Consider the following 14,481-nt stretch of genomic DNA (forward strand, 5'->3'; position numbering starts at 1 on the left):
TCGGAGCATTTGTAATGTTAGGCACCATGCGTTTGACTTGCCTACTCCGTATCTGCAAGGCTGCCATGATGTCGACCTCGTCCACCATGCGACTCGCTCACTTCTGACCGCGCATTGCGGCGGGGGTTTCCCGTCGACCTGTAAAAGCCTGCATCATTGATCGCGGAGTCCCGGCCTTGTCATTCCGTCGCCGGCATCCCTCTGGAAATCCTTCCAGGTCCACGCCGCGTCAATCAGCAACAAGCGTTCCAGTAAACAGGTCAATTCACGTGCTAATGTTCTTTCATACCGTTGGAGTCTAGATAATTATGGCATAATTATGGCGTTAGCTACCTCGTAGTGACGTGCCTACTAGAAACAGTAATGAGGGGTACTTTTATATGCATGGTGGGGTAATTCATCGGCATTTTTGCAGTGATTCTCAGAGGAGGCGCCTCAGATCTGCCATCATCAATCAGTCTGCATGTCGGTAGACGTTAACCTCTTATTCCGAGTCCTCATAATATCCGCAATGGACGTTGCTCAACGAAGTATTCGGGGCATCGCACATGTTCATTATTAAACCCCTGCAGAGGTCAAGGGTACCTTAATCTCAACAACTTCTACCAAGAAAAATGGCCAAAGCTCCTAATAATTTCTCCCACGTCCCTGGCTCCAACTCCATCACGTGATAGTGCCACTATTCCTGTTTTGTCATCATTTCTTCTTGAAGCTTCCAGAAAAGGCAGCGAAGCCCAGGTCATCAAAAGGAGGAGAAAAAAAAAGTGATTGGGAATTGAGGTGAATATCACCGTTCAAGAACATTTATACTCAACATCCGAAAAATCAAAAAAAGACGTTTTGTGTTTAGACAAGAAAACAAATATCAAGTTCTCGTATTGAATTCTTTCTTGTCCAGAAAGGCTCGGGAAGAGAAAGATTGAACACCAACAGCCAATCCTTTACACAGGGGTCATTATTCGAAGCTGGAAAGATCCGTGCTGTCATAATACGCCTCACGTCACAAAACTCAAAAGTCAACAGTTCGCCAAGCATGGACAAAAACCTCAGTCAGCTCCTCAAATGGGGCATTGAAAACCAAGAGAGGGGAGAAAACGCCGAGGCCCGACCAGCCAGCAATCTCAACCCAGAAGTCATCGCCTCCCTGTTCGGCGGACCGTCAGAGGCCGACCTCATGAAGGCCGCCATGGAGACCATCCACGACCCGGAGGTGGCGCTCGAGAACAAGCTCATCGCCTTCGACAACTTTGAGCAGCTCATCGAGTCTCTGGACAACGCGAACAACATTGCCAACCTCTCGCTCTGGACACCCCTCCTCGACTGCCTCGACCATGAGCACGCCGAGATGCGCCGCATGGCTGCCTGGTGCGTGGGCACCGCCGTGCAGAACAACGTCCCCACCCAGGAGCGTCTGCTCGCCATGGGCGGCGTGCCGCGTCTCATCACCCTCGCGACACGTCCCGAAGAGGAAGAGCCCGTCCGCCGCAAGGCGATCTACGCCATCAGCTCCGCGGTGCGAAACTATCAGCCTGCCATGGACGTTTGCACGGACGAGCTGGCAAACCAGGGGTTTTCTGGGAGTAAGATAGATTCGCAGGACATGGATGCTGTGGATGAGGTGATGAACTTCCTCAAAGCCAAGGTTGCGAAGGCTTGATTTGACACGGTTTTCTTTGCGTTACGGGAACTTTAGGGGACTCGAACCGGGACGGGTCAACTTGGTATCAACACGGGACGGCGTTTGGTTTCATGACATGACTTGGGAGTTACTCGCATGAGGACTGAAGATATGGCTTACGATTGGGTTATAGAGACGGGGATGAATAAAGAAAACCGAATAAATTTGCGGATTTTTAATTTGGCTCTTTCATGCACAATATATAAAATCCATCCTTGCTTTCCAGTTGTCTCAAATGAAAGTGTGATGGTACAATTCGCGATGTACACGGACGTCTCTATGTGTGTAATGTACAGGGGAAGCATGTCAAAATACATGGTGAGAAGCTCAGTGCCGGACCTTGCCATAGAAGGGGAGCCCAAGAGCCTGAAGCAGAAGCCTCGCATGCCTGTCTGACGTTGCCGTGGTTTGGATCGCAATCCGGCAACCTGGAACGAGCTATGAACCTTGTCAGTAACTTGGACAGAAAAGACAATCTAACCAGGAAAATGCCAAGCAGGCAGCCAGGAAAGGAAAAGAGGAGAAGGATGGAAAAAGAAGAAAAAAATCACTTACTCGAGCTGGGTAGAGGTCCCAGTTGACGGCGAGCTCGGGGAACCAAGCCATGTCCTCGGGCCGCAAGCCGATGCCCAAGTTGCCGTTGCCGTCACCCGTGGTCGCCTTCACGCCAGGCCACTCCTTGATTTTAGGCAGCACGATGTGGATGAGCTTGTCCACAAACTCGTACGCCTGGTTGCCGTACATGGTCGTCTTAATGCCGACACGGTCCCCTTCCTTGACCTTCCACTGCGTCACGCTGTCCTTCATGCGCACCGTCGTGGGGGTGTTGCCGCTGATGGCCTGGATGACGGAACGGGCCACAGGGAGCATGATGGGCAGTTTCGCGGCCTGGCCCATGAACGCGGAAACGGAGACGGCCTTGATCTCAGGGATGTGGCGGAAGTTGATCTCTCTCTCGAGCAGGTCGAGAGCGGAGGCACCCCTGGGGCCTCGGCGGGGACGGTTCTTGTGGTATGGCGACGAGTCGTCCCACTCCCGCAACCGCTCGGGTGTTGGGGTTTCTGGCGTTCCGGGCACTTTGTGACTGTAAGCGAGGGTCATGAGGTCGGATGCGATGGTCGAGTCAAAGGTCTGCTTGAGGCGGGGGTGATTGAACGGGCCGGGAACGAAGTTTCGCGCTGTCGGGTCGGAGGAGGGCGGCGACTGAATAGGGTGCAACGGACCACGATCGTACTTGGGAGGGTGGTATTGGAATCTGTTTTTCGTTTTTCGTTACGTTAGTTGGGGCTTTTGGTCTCTGGGTGACTTCTGCAGGGTATGTATGGATTGTTTAGAAATGATCAGCTTTTACCTCTTGCCGGGAAGTTCCTGTGGTCTCTCTGCGACACGCTGGGCCGTATCAAATGCTTGTACAATGGCATCGTCAGGCCCCGGGACGACGAACGAGCTGGATTCGAGATCCGACAGCTCAGGGTCTCCAGCTTCTGACGAGGTCCATCGTCGGGCCACTGTCTGGAGCTGTCTTGGCCTCCATAAAGATCTTTGTGCCCTAATCGTCCGGGCTATCCGAGTTCCCTCACGCATAGTAGCCATTGTTGCGCAACGCTGTGTTGGTAAACTGGTGATTAGAGCATTCTTATGGCGTCTCGGACGCCGTCGCGATCCTCAAAAATTCAATGAACCAAAGCTCACGGACCACCTTGGTAGTATCTGGACCGATTGGCATTTCGTGCGCCACGCTTAGTCAGTATATTATGTGGCTGAGTCGTAGATTCGATTACAACGTATATGTGAATATGTGATTAGTAAACAATGGTCCCGTTCCTGTTCCTTACATGTTGGCCCAGCAGGTACGGTAGGTAATAGGTTGATTGCCATGTCCTGGTCAGCCGGCTGCCCGTTGGGTGCCGCGTCCTTGTCCGGGGAACACCGGTCTCGAAGAAGACGACTTTGTGAAGAGGGCGGTGGAATCTGTATCGTCTCCCCGGACTTCTACGCAGAGGGGCGTGGACTTTACGTACCTAGGTGGCACATTAATGGAAGATAGAAGAATTACACTGGCTTGACAGCGGCCTCGAATAGAGTTGACTCAAGGCAGTCGCTTAACGTTGACCTCCAATCCAACGTCAAGTTGGTAAATTTACTAAACCCCCTTCCTATAGGCTGGCTACCTTAGGCAGCCAATTTTGCAGGGCAAAGATCTTATTTTTTGGTACCAAGTGTGACCAGAGCTACGTAAGTTGCCATCGACTCGTCGTCACAGTGCAACGTACTCGTGATGGATTTTGGTCAGGTGTCGACAAGAATTAGACATTTGGTGGACACCAAGTCGCAAGACTGCAGAGGTGGGTTTCCGAATGCGGGCGGGAAGGATGATGTAATTCAAGGTCCGTCGTTCGGGGCCATTCACCATGCCTCGCAAGGCGGGCTCGAAGCCTTGAAGAACTTCCACGCATTCCCAAGAACAACCTATCAAGGTAATTAATGCTAGATAAGGGAGGTACCTACCCGGGTTGGGCTGGTTATAGGTTACCTTAAAGCCCGATAGACTGGTCAGATGTCGTAAGTCTTAGAACATTATGTTAATAATAGCTATATCTCTGTCCTGGCTCTGGTTAGTGTAAAATTCTCTGTTCGAGCGCTGACCTGTGCCCGCCCCCTCCCGCGTAGGTACCTAGGTAGTAGGGTGGGAACAAGTATCGATCCGCATATGGAGGAGCTAGTGGTCCTTGGAGCTTACTACTGAACCTGTTGAGCTGTCCGAGATCTCGGCGGTATCCAGGCACATTGTACTTCGACTCCTGATTGCACCTGATAACTGTGCTCTTCAGGGTACGGTACCTCTACACGTTGTACTCCTCTGGATCCCCTTTTACAACACCAAGTAATTACTAAGCAAGGTATCCATACATGTGCGGAATATAGGGGCGCATTGCTTCGGCCCTTCCGCCGGTCACAATCCATGATCATACCCCGCGGACTTCCTGCGCGGGATTCCCATTTGAACATTTTGAACGGGCTTTCCCGTGGCCTTCTGGGACTGAAATTAATGGCCTACCACCGAGATATTTTAAGTTGCACTTCCTCTTGAGGTGTTTTTCTTTACAAACTACGGACAATAATTCCTTCGCTTCCTATTACACGCAAATATTTTGGGTACGAGCATATAATTTTTTTTAGGTTTCTACACTATTCCCTTCTCTTTTTTACTCTTTTCTACCGCCACCGATATCACGTCCCACGGAGTACAATCCTTTCTTCACCTCTCGACTTACAGTCTCTTCGTCTCAGCTCTCGACTTCTTGGTTGCTTCTGAACATTTAATCCAAGCTGGACCGGACTTCCCTCGCCAGCCCCACAGATTCCGCCATCTCCTTCAACCTCCTTCACAATCTAGGCGCTAGAAGCGCCGGCTCCGGCGTCAGCGCCCTACTCCGTATAAACAGAATAACAAGCTTCAGCTGACCTGCCCGCCGAACCCAACCCGCCCCAAGTCTGAACTCAATTGGCCGTCCACCCTCACTTGAGAGGCGCCCGTATACGCCTCCCCGCGCTGTCTCGAGAGCCACTACCTTAGCTCGACTCACGTAAACGACCCTCCCATCCGACGACCGAATGATACCAACAGCACCACTGCTGCCTCCATAGCGTCCATGTTGGCGCCTACCGCCTATTATCCCCGTCCGACAACTACCATCCTCAATACTATAACTCATCAGTCTCTTTCGATAGCTTGTCAGTATCCAGCGAACCATGAAGGGGAAGCGGTTCTTCGGCGTCAGGGACAAGGATAAGGATGGCTCCCACCGGAGCAGCAAGTCGGAGGATGGAATACAAAAGGTAGGTGTCCACGCAAGCCTGTTGCTTGTATCTCAGAAATACCATTGTCCTGATTGAGAACTCGGCCTGGGCTAATTAATGCATCTTCTCTGTGTGCAGAGTCTCCGTGCTCAGTCCGCCGACGCCTTCTCCTGGCTGTTCAAGAACGATGCTTCGCGACAGAGCCAGACCAGCGTGAACCACGAAAATGAAAAGGCCAAGGTACGAGTGTGTGTGATGACAGCACACGTAACCTCCACCCTCTGCACTCGTTCAGCATATTGACCATGGCTGTCCCCAGGTCGACGAAGTCTTACAACGTCTCGACGAATCGAACTTCAGTGGTGTTTCTCCTGAGGTTGTGCGGGACGTTCTTCAGGGCAGATACGCCTCCGGCGATGTTGCCAAAGCCGTCGAGCTTCTTCAACTATCCTGCGACGCCTCTGCTGGCAAGATCTATCCTTACGACCCCAATGTTCACATGTTGGGTGCAGAAAATCGCGACGCCGTCACCTGCTATTTGGACTCTCTACTCTTCTCCATGTTCGTCAGCATGACGGCGTACGAAGGCATGCTCAAGCACGACTTCACAGACGAGCCTCGCAGCCGCCTCGTGACGCTCCTGCGATTATGGGTGAACATGCTCCGGACAGGAAAGCTCATCACAGCAGACATTGTATGGCGTTCGCACCCCGATTTAGACAAACTCGCACGGCTCAGGGACGCTGACCGGAACAGGCAAAACATATACAAGAAGCGCTAGCAGATTGCGGCTGGAGAGACGCGAGGAACGTGGAACAACAAGATACGTCCGAGGCCTTCGCCTTCATCACCGAGACCCTCCAGCTACCCCTGCTCCAACTACAAGTCGACCTGTTCCATCATGGCAAGACGGACGATAGCGACCACAAGATCGTTCAGGAGCGCCTACTGAACTTAGCAGTGCCTCCGGATCCAGAAGGAAGGGGACTACGCCTCGAAGACTGCGTGGATGACTATTTCAATTCCCAGGTCGACGTTCTGAGAGACAGCCTCGAGGACAAGAAGGAGACGCCCCGACCGGCGACTGCCTCGCGGATGAGTACCATGCGTTTGGTGTCGAGGGATGACGAGGCAGAGATGTCGACGTCTGAGAAGCCTACGGCATCTCCTGTCCCAATCTCTCCGACTCGGGACAAATTCCCGGCACCTGGGACCCCGAACGGCAGCTTGAGCCAGGCCTCTCCCTCGATCGAGTTTGCTCAGCTGTCTCGGCATCGCTCTGCTAGCGTCATTCAGCATGTCCACGTGGACGAGAAAGGCCGACCGACAGAGTCAGGCGAAGCAAGCCGACCGGGAAAGGCGAGGCGGACGAGTTCCACCATTGTCAAGGCGGTGACGATTCCCGCGTGGCAATTCTTCCGTCTGATTCCCTGGCATGCTGCTGGGAATCGAGAACCGAAGAACAACAGGGAAGTCGCCATGAGCTTCGATCAGCGGCCGGTGGTGGGCATCTGCCTCAAGCGATATCGCTTTACGGAGCAGCATGTGCCGCAGCGACTGAACACATTCATTGACATACCCGATAGCTTGAGATTGCCGTATTTCATCCTGGCGGACGAGAGACACCTGGAGGAAGACCCGAATGGCTTCAGCAGGGAATACAAGCTCGTCCTGCAGTCCGTCATTTGCCATCGGGGCGAGTCTGTGCACAGCGGACATTACATTACCTTCGCCCGGGTCGCCCCCAGGCTGCTCACCCACAACCGGAGGCACAACTTCGACCCACCCCCTGACTACGAAGAAGCCCAGTGGGTCAAATTCGACGACCTGCAGCTCGACAACCGGGTCAGCTATGTGGACGATTTTAAACAAGCCTTGAAGGCGGAGATGCCCTATCTCCTCTTCTACCAAATCGTGCCCATGGTGGATGTGGCGACGACCGAAGAGACTGAGACGGAACTGCCGTCATATGCCGACTCCAACTCCAAGGCCAGTTTCTGCACTTCGGCGGCCCCCAGCCTAGCAGCCAGCGCTCCAGTTGGAACAGTTGGAAGTATGTACGGAGCTGAAGTTGACGGCCTTGACCCGCGGAGGATCTCCCCCCCGCAAGCCCCCAGCGTGCGCTTGTCCTTGGACATGGAGCGACTTCGTCTGGACAACCACACCACCGAACGGCTGAATTCGACCGACCTCAACACGTCCGACTCTCTATTAACCTTTCCGACGAAGACTTCCGACAGCACCTCCTCTGCGGGAGTCACCCCGGTTGCGTCCCAGGGGGAAGAATCCACGCGAGACCGCCTCTCGCGCGCCGCCGCCATCTTCACCGGCAAGACCAAGAGCCGGCCTCCCAGCCAAGGGGGCGAAGGCCGCATCAGCTCGACCATGATCCGCCTCGGCGGGCTCATCCGCGCAGGAAAAGAGCCACAGCGCGATACCGGGGTCCAGTCTCCCTCCGCAAACGACCCTACTACGCCGACGAGCGCCCGCCCGGGCGATTTGTCGGTCCGGGCTTCTACCGAGGCGTCGCGGCCTTCCTTCGAGTCGGACTTGGTAGTGGAGCTGCCCTCCGAGAACGACGCAGACGTGCCCAACATGACGCCGCGAAAAGACAGGCAGAAACGGAACAAGGCGAGGTTTAGAGGCACTCAGCCCGAACGGGAGTGCAATCTGATGTGAAGTCCATCTTCTCCGGTCCCCTTTTCCCGAGCAAAAGGGGGTTCTTGGTTCGCAACGTATGAAGCAAATGGTGGATTCGAGGAGTTTGTCTGGGAAGTCGGGATGGTTTACAACGCGAGGAACGAAAATCGTGCAAAGAGTCCGGTCAGGGGATAAATAAACACCGATGCCAAGGGGACCCTTGGCAGTGCGACATGTTTTTTGCAACAACGACTAATGAAGGGGACGGGCCGGAGGAGTTAATTAATGGAGCCAAAATTGTCTGGCGCGGTTGACATTGCGCAGCATATAGCATAGCATTGGCGTTACTCGTTTTTACGAAGGGACCGAGTTCTTGGAGGCATGATGACGGGCGCAATGGGGGAACGGGGAGATCAAAAATAATCATATAATTTTCTTCTCATTACAAGTTCTGCCGATACGGCATTTCCCGCCCACCCAGAACGAAATATGTCATATCCTTCGTTCTTCTCTTGGCCCCAGTACTAATACTAACACCTAATACGGCAACACAGCAAAACGGCCAAAGCTAAAACGACCCGAGTCCTTGATATTTAGGTCATATCCCGGCAGGACGGAACATATAGCACCCAGGCACTGTCCTCCTCACAGAGGTGCGAAGTTTCGGTGTTTTAGTCCTCGTCATCCACCTTGCCAGCCACAATGCCTGCGGGCTTGTTCGTGACATTTGCGGGCGGTCTTTCGACAGGCTCGGCGGGCGACGAGACGCCGGCGCCAGCATCAGGGCTCAGGGTACCACTCCCGGGTATGGAACTGGAGGCGCTAGTACTGGTGGGGACCGGTATGGCGATGTTCTCCGGGGAACTCTGTGTGACCTTGGGGTCGATTCCGGGAATGCGAATGCGCTTTGCTTCGTTCTGGTAGGCGGCCGGGATGATCTCGATGATCTCGTCGCGGGGGAACTTGAGGAAGGGGATATCCATAGTCGAACAGTGCATCAAGTAGGAGTAGAGGACGCGGAGGACCGACTCGTGAGCGATGATCAGGAGGTCGCTCTGCTCGCGTTCAAGTTCGAGAATGATGGGTTCGAGACGGACAGCAAGATCGTGGTAAGACTGGGAAGATGAAGGTTTAGAATTGAGTTGCAAGAAAGGGGGTTGGTTCTCCATCCAGAGAGGTGCTAAGGCTGATAGACAGGGGAGGAAAGGAGACGAAGAGCTTACCTCGGCCCTCGGGTAGCGATGGTGGTAGGGGTCAACCTCATGCTTCTCGACTTCCTCGGGGAATAGAGTGCGAATGGCGCGCTCCGACAACTTCTCACATACACCCGGGTTGATCTGGCTCATCTGCGACCGCTGGCGGACCTTGTAGCCTTTGTCCTTGAGGTAGTCGGCCGTTTGCACGGTGCGAAGGCGCGTCGAGGTCCAGACTGAGAGAGGTCGAAGCGGGACGTCCGGTCCGCCCTTCGCGATAAGCGCGGCGCGTTCTTCCTCGCGGTGTCTCAATAAGGTCTCGGACATTTTGGCTGCGTATGCCTTGCCTTCTTCAGAGAGCGGGGCGTCGGCCTTGTACGAGTCCTCTTCCGTGGTGGTGCCGGCGCGGGCGAAGTAGGTTGTGCGTGACTTGACGTGGAGGTTGGTAAGATAGAAGACGATGCGATGGGAGAGGTAGTTGAAAGAGATGTTGTTATAGAAGAAGCGCTGGCCGGCGTTGATCATCCGAATGTAGTTAAGCTCCTGCTCGTTCATCGTCTCAAAGGCTGGAATCTTCATGCTAATGCGTTGGAGGTAGAGCTGGGCAGCCTCATCGGGATCCATTCCGGCAAACTTCAAGGCGTTCAGCGTCAGGTCGGCTCAGGAAGAAGAAGAAGAAGAAGAAGAAGAAAAGGGGGGTTTGGTATCATAGGACGTACATCCGGAGATGAAATCTTGACGTTCCGGGCATTCTCCCGCAAGATGGCCTCATCATCGACGTAGGATTCGATGAACAATGTCTAAAAGGGTATTGTCAGTCCCCCGTTTTCTTTCAGAATACTACGGTGATGGTCGGTCACCACCACTATCAGCCAACCTACTTGGACATCGTGCTTTGCGAACTCTTTTGCCAAAGATCGACGACTGGCCGCTGTCGGATTGACGGCGTCATAGATGGCAACTTGACCATTTTCATGATTGAGCCATGCATAGATGTCTTCGCGGCATTTCTTGAGAATCTTCTGTCGGAGCATGACAGACGTCGGGGAGGCGTTCGGGAAGAAGTAATCCTCGGGGACTTTGCCCCCCGGGCCCACTGTCGCTCGACGGTAGTCTCCCAAGTGGAAGACACGCGTCTTCACGCCTAACCTAGAAAGACGGAGAACGATGTGAGATGACATTTTCTTTTTTTTTTCTTTTTCCAGAGAGCCGAGTCTCCGTTTCTTACCATCCGAGATACCGGGCTAGAGAGACGCAGATGTGCCTGTGCGAGTCGAAGTTGTTTAGTTGAAGGTAATGTGAAGTTGTGCAGGACAAAACCACACAACTTGGAGGGGTCAATCAGAGTGGGGAGGCAGTGCTTACGTCTTGCCACGGGCCGGGAGACCAACCATGACAATGGCAATTCTCCCAGAGTGGAATAGACGGCCTGACATGGTGCTGTACAGCTGGGCCGGGGCCATTTTCTGATCCTCGGGTACATCGTGGATGGCATCGATGAAGGTAGAGCTCTTACGGCGGTATCGTGGTGAGTTGGCCGCAATCTCGGCCGTGCTGTCATGAATGTCAGCACTTTCGCAGTCATGAAGTTCTGGTCTGAGGGCCATGATAACGGGGGGGGGGGGGGGGTATTGCAAAGGATGACAACGGCGAAGACGTGAAGAGGTCTTGGTGCGAAATGCTATAGAAATGAGGCGCAGAGAAGCAGCAGCAAAGTAGAGAAGAGAAGACAGGACGGAGCAAGGAGGTGAGGCAGGACCAGTTGGTAATATAGTGTGGCCTGTCCCTTCCGACTGCGTGTTATCCAGACCGACTATTGCCCTCGGCAAGAACGCCTGAGGGTGAGGAGTGAGTACACCACTCAGGAGCGCCGTCTATCTGGACCAAAACCCCCCCGAATGGTGGTAGAGACTGACGTTTCGAGCACACATACTTGGACATAGCATATGTTCTCGTCACTTGTCCTTTACCCAACCCCTGTGATAGTGATTGATAGGGGACGTGGGTGACTGTGGGGACAAATCCAAAGGCCCTCTCTAATCGAAACCCTTCACCGCAACATAGACCATTGATGTGTGCCTCTTCCCCGCAATTGTCAAGCTTTTGGAGATCATGAGATGGAAGTTGTGCATTGGGGTAGTAAACAGGACAATACTAGGAGCAAGACAACTGTTTGGAACAAGAAGAACCTGGGTCAACTCACAGTAAGGTATCCATCTTGGCTGGCTACGATCCCAACACAGACAAGCCGACTTGAACCTAAAACTGAACGGAGATCCCTTGTGAGTCTGTTTTCAAGTCCATAAAATGAAGACTTGATACAGGCAGCTTCGGAAAATTGTCGTTAGGGTTTCACTCGTGGTCGTACGGTATAGCTTTCCTTTGACAATGTCCGTCCGGCGATATTTCCCGAGTTGCGAGTTGTTCTTGATCAAAGCAGGAATGATGTCGACCTGAGCCTGCTAATAGAGACGTGCTATGAAGAATAAATAGGTCTGTGTGGCGTGTGTAAGTTCTTTTTGTGTTGGTGGTACGGAGTAATCAACCAACTCTTCAGTCAGGTTGCAGGTTGCAGGTTGGCATAGATAAAAGTGATGATGCCAAATGTGGATGTAGACGTGATAAACCGGGCACTGACGGAGGCGTACGGAGTAAATCGGTCGGCCAAGTCTTCATCCAGGTAGAGATCTTAGGCTTCTTATCCGTCCTTCGTAGAAGTGGATGGATATTGATTACTCCTGACTGTACACCGTAAATCGTCCGCTGAGTCAGAAAAAGAGCAGTTATGTATAGATGGGTGTTTGCTTCGAATTGTTCCGTATTCGTTAGAAGATAAGGATGACTTCCCTATCTCCCTATGATACCTTAATTGAAAGAAGACTCTGGATAAGTTCAGAAGGTATGAGTCGTCTGCCCAGGTCATTATTATTAACGGTGTCTAAGAGATGTCTACGCTGTAGGAAACCCCCCTCCCCACGGGATGTAAGACTGGGAGTAAAAAGGTTAAAGTGTTGGGTACAAAAGTATCTTCCCGTACCCCCATCCCCATGTTTAGGTACCTTGTAACCAGGGCTGGTTAAATTCCGTTTATTGATTAAGTAAGCCGACTCTCATAACACGTGACCTCAATATGCTATCGGCTCAAGAACAGGGTACGTACAGTGAGACGGAGCTGAAAGAAATTTATATTTTGTTGGTAACGTCAACCAGCAAAAAGCAGGAAGCCTGGCGTGTTCGCGACAAGGGAACCCTCCTTTTTTTCGTCCATAAAACATACTCCAAAACCCAGTCACTCTACAAAGAGTACCCTTTTTCTTGCTGTGACAAGGGCTACTGGCGACAACTGCTCACTGGTCATCGGCCCTTTCACCTAGAAATCTATTTCTTCCTCTTCCTTTGCCGACAAACTCCCTCCCCTGCATCTCACCTAGGCCTCTCTGGCCCCGATCGCAATCATGGCACCCGCCTTAGACACATTCCACTCTTTCCTCACGACGAATCCTATCTCTAATGCTTTCTCCGATGTGCTCAATTCCTTTTCCGAAAGGAGAGCCAAGCTCGGCCTCTCAAATCCCGGCACTGTCGAAAACCTGAATAAGGAGGTCACACGCGATGTCTTCCTCAACAACTACATGTTCAGCGGCATGCGCGCCGATGTCACCAAGGCATTCAGCATGTCCCCTCTATTTCAAGTCTCCCATGCTTTCGCCATGGGCGAACGGCTCAACCCTTACACCTTCGCTGCCCTGTACGGAACAAACAAGGTACGATGCATTCCCACCATACATACATTATTTCTTCGCAATCTCAAACAGTCGCCCTCCTCAATTGCATCAACCCGAAAACTCTGGCTAATGTTATGATGAATAGGTGTTCTTGCAAGGAAACTTGGATAACGAGGGCTCGCTGTCATCTCGCTTCAACTACAGGTGGACAGACAAGCTGGTTTCCAAATCGCAGCTGCAGATCGTCCCGGGTTCCGGACAGGACATGGTCCAGTTCGAAAACGAGTACGTTGGCGATGACTTCACTGCGTCTCTGAAGATGATCAACCCTTCAGCACTGGACAGCGGTATTACGGGTATCTTCATCGGTAGCTACCTTCAGTCCGTCACCCCCAAGCTCGCCCTCGGCCTCGAGACCGTCTGGCAGCGTGCCGGCCTCACCCAGGGCCCCGAGACCGCCACCTCCTATTCGCTGCGCTACAAGTCGGACGACTGGGTAGCCACCGCCCAGCTCCAGGCCCAAGGAGCCCTCAACACCACCTACTGGCGTCGTTTGTCCGATAAGGTCCAGGCCGGTTGCGACCTGACCCTGTCCCTCGTGCCGAGCGCCGCCGGCTTGATGGGCGGTTTCCAGAAGGAGGGCGTTGCCACTGTCGGCGCCAAGTACGACTTCCGCATGTCCACCTTCCGCTCTCAGATCGACTCCAAGGGCAAATTGAGCTGCCTGTTGGAGAAGCGCATTGCTCCTCCTGTCATGATGACTTTCGCCGCCGACATTGACTACTTCTCGGTACGATTTTATTTCTTCTTTGTTCTTTTGCTCGCTTGTGAACTTTACGCTAACTCTTTTCTCTCCTCTTTCCAGCAACAAGCGAAGCTCGGTATCGCCGTCTCCGTCGAGTCTGCCGGCGAGGATCTTCAGGAGCAGCAGGAAGCTATGGGCGGTGCTCAGCCCACCCTCAACATCCCCTTCTAAGCTTTTCCACCGTGCAATCTTCGGCTGGACGGTCCCCCAGTATAACCATGCGAGCTCCGCTCCTAATTGAAAAATAAAACGACCACTGAGCGGCTTTGGACGGCGAAAAGATCCATCTTCATTCACCTCTGCCTTCCCGCCCATGGACGACACACAGCCCAACCACTTTGCGTCTGGGCATATTTCCTCACTTCTTGTGTTTGTCTTAATACTCGATTTCACTCGCGCCGCTGCCCCGTAGCGATGTTTTCGTTACGTCCCAGGTCGTGTGAGGATATATAAACCTGTTCGCCCGTCCGGTCCTGATTTTGTGTTGGTTCTCTGGTATCAAGGACCGGAGGACAACGTGTACATTACGCTCAACACGAGCACCCAAATGACTTTGATAAGGCGACGCTAGCAAAGTCTGGATGGTTTTGGGTTGCCCGATTCTTATGAGGTTCCTTGGCTAAACGCCTCCTTGCGCCT

General features: G+C 53.0%; 6 protein-coding genes across 6 annotated transcripts; 3 read left to right on the forward strand and 3 right to left on the reverse strand.

The window, feature by feature from the left end:
- Window positions 1–764: 764 nt before the first annotated feature.
- On the forward strand, window positions 765–1,864 carry SODALDRAFT_332605 (nucleotide exchange factor Fes1). The gene has a single exon (XM_028611760.1). The coding sequence runs from the start codon at window positions 1,034–1,036 to the stop codon at window positions 1,655–1,657; it is 624 nt and encodes a 207-aa protein (XP_028466987.1). The 5' UTR covers window positions 765–1,033; the 3' UTR covers window positions 1,658–1,864.
- SODALDRAFT_378293 (54S ribosomal protein L7) lies at window positions 1,846–3,388 on the reverse strand. Its single transcript, XM_028614973.1, has 3 exons — window positions 3,030–3,388; window positions 2,234–2,933; window positions 1,846–2,116 (listed from the first exon to the last, which is right to left on the reverse strand). Exons 1-3 carry the CDS (start codon window positions 3,269–3,271, stop codon window positions 2,006–2,008), a joined length of 1,053 nt encoding a protein of 350 aa, XP_028466988.1. The 5' UTR covers window positions 3,272–3,388; the 3' UTR covers window positions 1,846–2,005.
- On the reverse strand, window positions 3,315–5,333 carry SODALDRAFT_359056 (hypothetical protein; the record flags this gene model as incomplete). Its single annotated transcript, XM_028614151.1, has 7 exons — window positions 3,315–3,388; window positions 3,514–3,626; window positions 3,735–3,791; window positions 3,940–4,114; window positions 4,954–5,071; window positions 5,145–5,196; window positions 5,266–5,333. The coding sequence occupies 7 exons, from the start codon at window positions 5,331–5,333 to the stop codon at window positions 3,315–3,317; spliced, it is 657 nt and encodes a 218-aa protein (XP_028466989.1).
- SODALDRAFT_153833 (ubiquitin carboxyl-terminal hydrolase) lies at window positions 5,146–8,231 on the forward strand. Its single transcript, XM_028606886.1, has 4 exons — window positions 5,146–5,518; window positions 5,618–5,719; window positions 5,799–6,173; window positions 6,236–8,231. Exons 1-4 carry the CDS (start codon window positions 5,432–5,434, stop codon window positions 8,156–8,158), a joined length of 2,487 nt encoding a protein of 828 aa, XP_028466990.1. The 5' UTR covers window positions 5,146–5,431; the 3' UTR covers window positions 8,159–8,231.
- A 559-nt stretch (window positions 8,232–8,790) lies between these two features.
- On the reverse strand, window positions 8,791–10,919 carry SODALDRAFT_275882 (bifunctional 6-phosphofructo-2-kinase/fructose-2,6-bisphosphate 2-phosphatase; the record flags this gene model as incomplete). Its single annotated transcript, XM_028607995.1, has 6 exons — window positions 8,791–9,234; window positions 9,343–9,945; window positions 10,032–10,112; window positions 10,194–10,461; window positions 10,541–10,576; window positions 10,678–10,919. The coding sequence occupies 6 exons, from the start codon at window positions 10,917–10,919 to the stop codon at window positions 8,791–8,793; spliced, it is 1,674 nt and encodes a 557-aa protein (XP_028466991.1).
- Window positions 10,920–12,767: 1,848 nt separating this feature from the next.
- Window positions 12,768–14,013, forward strand: SODALDRAFT_339611 (mitochondrial import receptor subunit tom-40; the record flags this gene model as incomplete). Its single annotated transcript, XM_028612871.1, has 3 exons — window positions 12,768–13,076; window positions 13,183–13,827; window positions 13,903–14,013. 3 exons carry the CDS (start codon window positions 12,768–12,770, stop codon window positions 14,011–14,013), a joined length of 1,065 nt encoding a protein of 354 aa, XP_028466992.1.
- Window positions 14,014–14,481: the final 468 nt, after the last annotated feature.

Source organism: Sodiomyces alkalinus, assembly GCF_003711515.1.
Source record: "Sodiomyces alkalinus F11 unplaced genomic scaffold SODALscaffold_4, whole genome shotgun sequence".
NCBI lineage: Eukaryota > Fungi > Ascomycota > Sordariomycetes > Glomerellales > Plectosphaerellaceae > Sodiomyces > Sodiomyces alkalinus.